The sequence below is a fragment of the Cryptomeria japonica genome, chromosome 5, assembly GCF_030272615.1.
Source record: "Cryptomeria japonica chromosome 5, Sugi_1.0, whole genome shotgun sequence".
In the NCBI taxonomy this organism is placed as follows: Eukaryota; Viridiplantae; Streptophyta; class Pinopsida; order Cupressales; family Cupressaceae; genus Cryptomeria; species Cryptomeria japonica.
Genome location: NC_081409.1, coordinates 408,814,911 through 408,825,522, shown reverse-complemented (window position 1 = coordinate 408,825,522; position 10,612 = coordinate 408,814,911). Strand labels below are relative to the sequence as shown.

At 37.0% G+C, this 10,612-nt stretch overlaps 1 protein-coding gene across 1 annotated transcript in view; it reads right to left on the bottom strand.

The window, feature by feature from the left end:
- Positions 1-6,871: 6,871 nt before the first annotated feature.
- LOC131076476 (auxin response factor 4) overlaps positions 6,872-10,612 on the bottom strand; it is a 63,294-nt gene continuing 59,553 nt past the window's right edge. The window contains exons 9-12 of the mRNA XM_058013683.2: positions 9,242-9,404; positions 7,872-9,148; positions 7,557-7,747; positions 6,872-7,398 (exon numbers count right to left, since the gene is read on the bottom strand). Of these exons, the coding sequence (XP_057869666.2) occupies positions 7,221-7,398; positions 7,557-7,747; positions 7,872-9,148; positions 9,242-9,404 (1,809 nt within the window). The 3' untranslated portion in view covers positions 6,872-7,220. The remainder of the gene's footprint in view (positions 7,399-7,556; positions 7,748-7,871; positions 9,149-9,241; positions 9,405-10,612) is intronic.

Below are 10,612 nucleotides of genomic sequence, written 5' to 3'. Positions count from 1 at the left end.
GTATTCTGCAGAAGGGTGGCTTCTCAAAATTTATGGAGAGACTCCACAGCCGCGACAGTATGATCACCAGTTTTTTCTGTAAAAATTAGAAAAAGGGCATTGCTGAAAATGGGAGACCAAACTGTAGAAATCGATGAAGATTTAATTGCTCAAGCTACGGGCCTCACAAGAGAAGGGTGCAACTTCTACAGAGATAGGAAATTCAGTAGGAAAGCAATTGAAAGATACCCGAACACCAAGAAAGAGAAGAAGCGACTAGTAAAGTTGAGCAAAACCTACTACCCGCCCAGAGATTTTGCCAAACCCTGGCGGGAAGTCCTCTTTGTTTTAATGCGATACATCACTCTAGATGGTAGGTTCACTAAAGTTTATGGTTATCACTTTGTTCTACTGAATCACTTTAGGCACAATGATAAGGTTAACTTCCCTTATTTTTTGCTATGTTCAATGAATGCATCCCTCAAGGCCTACAAAGAGAACCCACGAGGTGATACGGCCATGCACCAAGGCCTTATGGTTATAATCTATGACCATCTTAAGGCCAACCAAATTGCTCGGATGCAGCCCTCTGCGGATTTTGAGGATGAGGGGTCTGACCTTGCCTTCTTAGAGGAAGAGGACTCTAAAAGTGACCCCTCGACTGATACTGAGGACAGCATGGATGTCTCGAATTATGAAAGTGGGAAGAAGAGAAAATACATCAAAACCAGACCCACATCCTCTAAGGGCAAAAAGCCTAAAGGTAGACCCCTGATTAGCATTTCTTCGGAAGAGGAGACTTCGGACGACTCTGAGGAGGAATACCCTCAAGGGTGGCTGAAGAAGAAGACTAAAGCTCACACCCAAGCAAGGAAAATGCACAAGAAGAAAGAGGAGATTGTTAAGGAACCAAAAGCCCACAAGTAGGTAAGGGCCCTGGAAGATGATCAGAATCTAGAAAAGGAGACCATGGACGAAGTTCTTAGGGCTATTGACACAACCATCCAGCACACCCCTAAAGAGGAAAAGGCAACCCCTGGAAAAGTTGACCCCCCCTCTAACCCTCCCCCCGAGGGTTTGCAAGGTTTCATGGAAACTATGGAGTGGCTCATCAATGGTTACAAGAAAGTTGTGGACGAAAATTAAAAACTCTATAACAGAATCTTGATCCTGGAAACCATCAATACAAGGGAAGGGAAGACCATGGCCAACTTTATAGAGGACCTGAAAAGTACCATCGCCAAAGCTGAAGACATAAGAGATGCTTTCAACCCCATGTTCGAAAAAATTGAGAAGGATTTGCTGGAAAGAAAGAATCTTGCTGACACTAACGACCACAATCTCACGAAAACTGTCAGCAAAATTGGTAAAATTGTGGAGTGCCTGAAGAACATTGTTGAACAGAGCCTTAGCATCCTGAAGATTTCAGCCAACAACACCAACACTCTCATCAGTAAACTGAATGATGAAAAGGAAATCCTGGACATTGACCCAGAAACGGAAGGAACAGGGGAAGCTCAAGGCCCCAGAACCCGCACCAGAGGCAAAAAGAAGGACAAAAAACCTAACAAGGATCTTGAAGACCTTAAAGCTATCGGGACTTCTTACGATGAGTTGGTGACTAAGGCGGAGGACTTGTTGAAGAAAATTTCTATGTAGTGCCTTCTCAGTTTCTTTGTTGTTGTTAGTTTTGTTGTCCTTTCTGTTCACTGGCTTTTTGCCAATCCTTTTGTATGCGGCTCTTTAGCTCTGATCTTTTTGGTGTCTTTTCTTAATATCTGATGTAAAGGTTTCGGGTTCTGAAAACCTACTTTTTTAATTAATCGGAACAAGTGCAACCAACTAGAAGTTACTATAATTTGATAAAAACCACCCAATGCAACCTTAATCAACTAGAATATAAACCACTAGATGTTAATGTGAAAATTGTAGGGCAAGGTGTCTCGATCTTGTATCCTAATGTTCATAATTACTAATTATTTATATTTATGCATTATTATGTTTATACATGTAAAAGATGGCAACATCTTTTGAGGTGACACTCCTAGTTATGTTTTATGTACTTTGGGAACCATGCAAGAAGTAAGATCATAGAATAGCATTTTGATGTGTGAGAGTATCTTATAACATAGTGTAGTGTCATAAACTGTAATCAGTACAATTCACACCCCATTCTTGTGCCCTAATTTTAGCATGTACCATCCTAGTTCTCCCCTAGGCCATTTTTGGCTCATTTTACTCCAAATATGATGCCACCCTTGTTGCATGGCTAAGTGGACCTCATCTTAGGACCCTACCCTCTTGTTTGCCACCTTGTTTGCCCTGTTCTAGGAGGACAAGGGCATTTGGGGCGCCTCTGTTTGGACTAGGGCACCTTGGCCACCATGGTCCCCTTTAAACAAGCCCAAATTTAAATAAGACCGGACACTTTCTCTCCTCGATGAGTTTTTTGTCCCTGTGCCTCAATGTGGTCATTGGAGGTCAACCTAATGGATGATTTTCCTAGGGACCCCTGTATAAAGACATCATATCAATTCATCTTGATCACCACTTTCATACCCCATCATTCATGCATTCCTAACACAATTAAGATCATTACAAACAATCATCATTAAGAATTCTCATGCATTCAAGGAAGCATTTCATCCCACCATATTCTTCAAGCATCATGAAGCAAATTACATCCACTTCCATGCAAACATGTGTTCATGTTTGAGTATTTTATATGTTGTCATATTATTGCATCAACATTTGTGATCACATTCGAAGAGCATTGCATCATCAATCTTCAATCAACCATTGCAGATATGAGGTATCATGATACAACATTTACTTCAATATTTCAATTGCTATTTCAATTCAATTCAAGGTTAGTTCCTAAACCGAGGTTTGACCTAAGTCAAACCCCCATCAGTAACCTTATTTCTCTCTTTCTATGTGCGCGGAATTGTCTCGGGAGTTGTGAGTGAGGAATCAGGCAGTGTAGATGACGACAATCAGAGTCATATTTTGAGGGCATAAAAAACGGAGGACCAGGACGATCGACTCCCCTCGGTCTCTAGAAGAATTTCTAACGACCTTTCGACAGTGGATTCTATTCATCATCCTAATCCCAAAAATATCCAGTGTATCTACCCCCAATGTTCCAAGGATCAGGGCGACTTGCTCCCCCAGATCCCCACAATTCAGCCTACTCTTCCCGCCACAAGTCTCGATCCATTTTCCCTTCTGAGATCTTAGTTTATAGTTCTGCATGATATTTGGAATATTTTGTTACTATCACTTTATGTCAATTTCTCATTGTTTGTCCTAGATCTAGCATTGCAACTTAGCCCTAATTACAATTCAATTTCAACTCTAACAAGGGAAGGATTAACCTGGTTTGAATTTAGTTCGTTTAGGATTGGATCAATCAAATTCCCTTCCCTTAATGTGAGGTCTCTTCAAGGTTTAATTAACTGGTTTATCATCCCTTGAGGTACTGAAGCCCTATTTCTAACACCTTACACATAGTAAGATGGGAGTTACTTATGATGAAACATGACAACTATAAGCATATTCTATTTTTAACCTAGAAGGCCATTACCAATTTGGGCATTGGAATTCGGCGAGGTATGGCTCCACATTTGGGTCATGGTTACAAAATGCTACACTTATTTTGTGGTTTTATATTTTCTTATTTAATGGATGTAGAGATGGAGGTTTTATAGTGAGTTTTGCAAGTACCATTATGTTGCAAAAATTGCTCCAAATCTCTTATTGGTGATACTCACGTAAAAGATTATACTCTAGTTTTGTCTTGTAATCATGTTGATCACCGAATAATATATTGTTATGCTTTAGAGTGTAGGGTTCTTCTCTTGAAAGGGTTTTCCCCAAACAAAACACTGTATTATAATAAATTAATTTTACGTTTATCCTTTTAAATTATATGATAGATTTGATTTTCACCCATAACTCCTCTCATAGAGTAGTGTAGAAAATGTATTATGAACCATTGTTTCCTTTTATTTGGCATTGAACCTTGATCACATTGGGTCCTAGGTGTTAGGGACGAAATTTTATCTTAGTTTATTTTGAGTGAGAGCTTGCATAGAAGGAGATCTTATTACAAGAAAATGAAAAACACATCGGGGATAGAAATGGAGAGGTTTGCAAATAGAAACTTTGAGCTATGAAAGCTTAATATGGAGGATATACTTGTAGATGGACATCTATGAGCTACTATATCAAGAACCATACAATCAACAATATCATGAGTTGGCTAGGATCTATCAAACAAAAAGGTGAAGGGCCTCATTAGGCTTTACTTGGTAGTTTCAAATTTCTTAACCATACATTAAAAACCCACCTCACAAGATCTAAGTAGGAAGAATATGGGAAACTTACACAAATTCAAATCCCTAGTTAACAAACCTTACAAATGGATTGTGTTGGTTGGTTGATGATTTGAACACATTCAAATATGGTCGTGACTTAATTGCGCTCTATTGGAGTTCATTGATCGTATTTATTAATTAATTAAAAATTGGAGTGTAATGAATTTTGTTTTTTAATTAATTAATATCCATGGTCAAAGGTGCATCTTGTATGTTGCATAGACATTGCCTCATTCTATGACACTTATATTCTTTGGTAGATTTATGTCATCACTTGGTGATGACGATCACATAAGCAATGGACCTAGAGGGAGTTTACCTCAACATTGGACAAGGAAAGAGATCCATGCAGATTTTGTTGAACTACTCACCAATGCCTACTAAACCACTGTCTTGGATGCTCGACAAGGCCAAAATTTGACTCTGAAGAGAGAGCCCTTAGGGCTTCTCCTAAGTTCCAACATCACCCTCAACTTCCCACCCACCCTAAGGTCAAGTCTATCTCCATGAACACTTGCCCCTCTTTCAATTACTACTTTTAGAATGCTTGGTTAACATTCAACCCATTGTAATCACATTCATAACTAAAAGATAGGACGACTCCATGGCCCAACCACAAATAAATGTCGTAGAAATTATTTGTAATGGAAAGGTAGCCCAAGATATAAGATTGTAGGGTCCTCCAATAAAAGCTTCATCAATGACATTAGTATTAGTAATCTTATTGAGTTTTGATGCCCCAACAAGGGTTGAAATCACTCTACTTTTGCCACCACAACCCTCTACTAAATGCACCATCTATTAATATCAGTCTATGGGATCAAGAGTATCATTGTTAACTACTTTCAAGTTCTTTTCACTGTTGATTCTTCTATTGTGGATCTTGATCAAAAAACTCGTAGTTTTGTGAAGTCTTGCTTCCTCAAGTATCTCATTTAAACTGCTCACCTTCAGCTTGTTTTCATATTGTATATGAATATCCTCATATGTTGCACATTCAAAGATGAAATGTTATTCAATTTCCACTACCCCTTTATTAAAAAAAGACATTCTTTCATGCCCCTCTTCCTTACGAACTGCCCATCTACTAATCAAATTAATCTTTTTATTTCACAATTATCTATTCCTTGAACTTTGATAACTGATTTCGTTTCTTTAATTGAGCTAAGATTATTATTTTTAATGTGTAACTAAATGAGTCCATATTTCCTTGGGGCTATATAATTATCGATTTGAAAATGTGGGATCATTTGTTTGTATATTTTTAAATCTTGAATTCTCCTTTCTCATTATATCGTTTTTACCAGCAATACACGCCCTTCATAAATTAATGGTGTCATGCAATTCGTGCGTTACGTTTCTTTGTAAGCCCCCATCGATCATCTTCAATCATACTACTTTTAATGCAACTTTCTGCATATTTATTTGTGATTACATTAAAATACCAGACTTCATTTTCCTTAACAATCAATTTGTATCTCTGCGAATTTAATTAAATGAGGAAGACTCGAATTTTGGTCAATCTCAAGGCAGAGGAAGACAACAAATGGACACCAGAGAGGTCTGTGTCCAACTTGCTCCGAGCATCTGGTTAGGGTTAAGTCCTAACGAATAATCAAGAACAGCTACAAGAGAAAGGCAATTGCATTTACTTTTGTTTCTTAACTTTCATCGTCATACAGCAAAAAGAATAAATCATTAATGCTAGCATTGTTCATTCATATAACACAACCAGCATTCACTAGTTCTAAGCATTGGAAAAATAGAATGTTAGAAGTGCATAAACTAGTGTATATTATCAGAAAAATGGAACTTCTGTAGTTAAATTCAAAAACTATATTTCTTGTATCACTTTTTGCACATTGCAACAATGATAAATAAATTTGACAAAATTCGGTGTTGTATATATATTTTAAAAGGTCATTGTTAATTCAAAGATGTTTTCGGAAGCAACCTTTGAAATCGGAGTGAGGTGCGACCTGCAAAGGATTCAACTACTAATGGCAAGGGAAACTCAATCCTATAACTAGCTATAGTAAAATCGCTCTTTTTAAAAAAACTAGATTATTAAAAACAATGTTAGGTTATAAATAAAAGACAATTATTAGTATAATGAAATGTACAGCTATAATGATTTTTGAATAATTATTACATTTTGTAATGACAAAGTAATGCATGAAATCTTTAATCAAACCTATTAAACAAAGTTAGAAGAACTTATCTTAAAAAAGGAATATTCAAACCACAAAATAGCACTTCTAATCCTATGTCTAGACCCTTTTGCCCAACAAGATATCAAAATTAATCTCCCAACTACTAAAAATGCAAGCCAAGGAATTGGTGTATTTGCTTATAAGATTTGGTATCAAGTGTAATAAAAAAATACAATTCAAAAAATTGAATTAAGGAAAAGAGATCAAACAGAACTAAAAAGTTGAGTTGCAAAATTTTTAAGGCAAAACATTAAAATTCAAAAAAGTCAGGAAAATAAGAAAGGCCTTTTCAGCAGTAAGTGAAAAATATAAAAATAGAGTTTTGGGAAAAATGCCTCTTATAATTCCACTTTTCTTCTTTGGTCCTAATATAGTTGAAATAACGATTGATATGAAAAGTCAATCTCCACTAATGTTCAGCTTTTTTCACACTGCCATTTCATGAGTCAATCCATCAAAAACCACTACATTAAATTTTAGTTCATTCCAGAAAGTTTAATCCCAACTTATATGTGAATAAAAAAGCACTTCACTAAATTTTCTAGAAGCGAAAATAGACAATCAAGAAAACTATTAGAATCTGTAAATGGCATTTCACACATTGTATCTAGAGTCAGTAGCGAATGCAGCGAGGCATCCTGGCTTAAATTCATGTGATTGGGGGAGAGGATGAATCCTGGCGATCAATGGAGGACTTGGACACCTCAATAACAGAAGGGTGCTCCTCAGAGCAACTATGACCATCATCACTAAACATGCCAGGTCTCATTTTCTGCACTTCATCATGGGTGTATATCAGAATTTTGCACGCCATGTTACAGAACTCCCTGTAAGATATGAAAACAATATTTTTGAGAAAAATGTATATTTAAGATGGCAACCCTGAATAAGATTTCTAAGATATGAAAAGTCGGTGATCATTACAAATTTATAATCAGACAAAAATTCATGAGCATATGAAAATCTTAATCATAAAGATACTCACTGCCAAGGATCATCCCCAACCAGCATCATATCATCCTCACTGTCAGTGTAAACAACTTGCCACCCCTTGTCAGGATCATTTAGTAAACCTTCCATATTGAACAGACGCTCTAATTCTCTGATCAGTTGATCATACCCATCAAGCTTTGAGAGATCAACTGCTCTCCCAACTACATTCCCTTGCTTATGTACCTAAACCATATTCATCAGAATTTTCAGAAAAATAGAATGGAGGCATCACAAATAAGGAGGCATAAAAAACTAGACGCAAGGCCAAAGAAAAATTCATGAAATAATAACAGCTAAATGAACACACTTTTGTACATTTGCGCCCCGAAGCCTGAATTAAGTTTGGAACATCAGAAACTGTCTGTACTGTAATTTGCTCCTCTGAACCCTCCAAACCTTTTGGTTGGTCATTCTGCTTAAGAGAATCAGTTGTAGGATCATCAGGATTTTGTAAGGTGCATGACTTGATAGTTCTGTCATTGCCACATGTTGCAGGTGAACCTTCTTGGGTGACATGATCAGAAGGGACACTACTGCTAATAGTGTCAGCCATACAAGAAGGTTCCTCAATTAAAGAGAAACCAAAGAGTTTACAACTTTGCTTTTCTTGAATTCCACCTCGGTCAGTTCCTGTAGAAAGTTGATGCTGTTTCGCAGATGCTTCTGTCAATTTGCTCGGTCTCTCTGAAGAGCCACTAGAGGGAAAGTTAGCTTGGTACAAGGAAGGTGAGGTACCTTGAGAAACACAAGGTAAGACCGAGGTAGACTGCCATCCAACTGTCATTCTAGGAAAATCAAACTGCGCTGAACTGCCATGGTTAAATAGCTGCCAACGATCCCCATAGAGATCGTTTGTTTCAGAGCCTCTCATTGTGTAACCTGGATATTTGACTGATGAGCACAAATCTGGACCATTTTTCTCTCTAGAATCAAAAGGAGAAGACCTTGACGAAGTCAATGGAATCAGTGGTGGTCTTTGACTGTCCATAGGGAGCATGGCAGCATTCTCTCCATGTGATTGAAGCAAAAAACTTGAATAAGGCTTGTTTGTATTTGAGAATTGTGCATATGGATATTCCATAGTAATCAGTCTGTCAGTTCCATATGAATCACCAATATCTTTATCACAGAATACTTCCGGGAAAGGAGCAATATTAGACCTTCCTAGTGAAGGCCAATTTTTATGACCAGCCCATACTCCGCCAAATCCTTTAGCCACACCCTCACGTCTCTTGCAATCCCAGAGTTCATCTTTTATCAAATCAACTGCAGTCATCGTATGAGGGGGCTTTGAAGGCATAATTTCTTGACCTTGCAAGACCTTTTGTAATCTTACAGATTCACTAAAGTCTGACAATCTACTTGGAATCTCAGATCTTCCTTGTGAAGACCAAATTTCATTACCAAGTCGTACTGTTTGAAAACCTTGAGGTACCACATCACGACCCCGCTGATCCGATGCTGGACCTTTCATCAACTCAGCTCCATCACTTCTTATAGGAGCATTAAAAAAAACTTTTTCTTGACCTTGCAAGACCTTTTGGAATCTCATTGATTCCCCAAAGTCCAATAGCCTGCCCCCATCTGCAATAACATTAAAAATCTGCATTACAATCTAGACACCAGAATTTTTATTCCCGTTCCTTTACAATAGAACTTAAATGACACAACTCATACCGGGCAAGGCAACATCTACCGGTGCAGTAGATTGGGTTGTTTTTAATCTCTTCAGTCTTGTGCCAGATGAAACATTCAACCCTGCAACTCCAATAGATGGCTCAATTTCCCATGGAGAAACTCTTTCCTGCCGCTCATTTCCAGTATGTTCATCCCATTTGACCTATATATTAACAACCAAAATGAAATACAAGTTAGAAACTTAACAATCATGAATCACCTCATTAATCGATAAATTAATTTTTTAATGATCATTGTGTAATCCTTGTAAGCAAGAAATAATTCCTAAGAAAACATTTAATATAATTAGCACACACTGTTAAGTACATCTTATACAGGAATACAAAGTGGCCTGCCACATTAAGCAATGGAAATACCTTCTTCAAAATGTACGTTTTTAATAAAAAGTTAAAACCAATTACAATTTATTAAGAATAATGAATGTTAATTTAGCACTCACTAACAAATAGTTGACTACCCGATTTTAAAATTTACTAGAGAAAACTTGATGTATGGATTGGCATCCTAGAGAAATTTCAAAAATCCGTACAAGGAGAAAATTAGACTAGAAGGCAGCAAGAAATACTAATTTTTAACAATCATAAGGTGCCATAAACTCAAAAACTCAAGAATACAAATCCTCTGTCAAATGTTTCTTTTATATAGAAATTTTTTGATAACCTTTTCAAAGCCAAAACCTTCTACGTTGATAAGGAACATCCACTTGAAGATGGTTGCATATATCATGACCAATGCAGTTGATGACTGAAATTCTTTTCACATTAGAAATGTTGTAAATAGACCAATGGAGTTGATGACTGAAATTCTTTTCACATTAGAAATGTTGTAAATAGAAACAAAGGGGAGTGAAAGAATTATAGTTCTTTGAGAATTGACCATACTAAATAATTACTTCATGAGCTGACATCAAACACTTCCAACACTAAATTCTCCCTATTCAACTATGTGAATTGTGCCTGCAGGTAGCACTGCAAAATTTCTTTCTTATGTCATTTCTATCTTGACCCATTATATGTTAAATACTAATTATTTTAGCTAGTGAGAACCCTAAGAAAAGTCATAAAAGAGCGCCCAAAGCATTACAGATTAAAGAGTTGAAGGCATCTATATAGACAGTGAGAAAGGCCATATTTCAACAGTTCCCTCTTGTACAGCCAACATGAATTTCTCCCATCTTTCGACTTACAAAGTTGAAGAAGTTTCTTTTATATATTAAACATCAAGATGATACAAATCGTGGGTCTCTGTCAGGCAACTTGTTATCTCTTGGTTCAACACTAGGTGTCAGCCTTTTAGGTCAGTTTGATAAAATTTGCAGTATAGAAGCAAACCCCTTGCCTGTGTGACTAG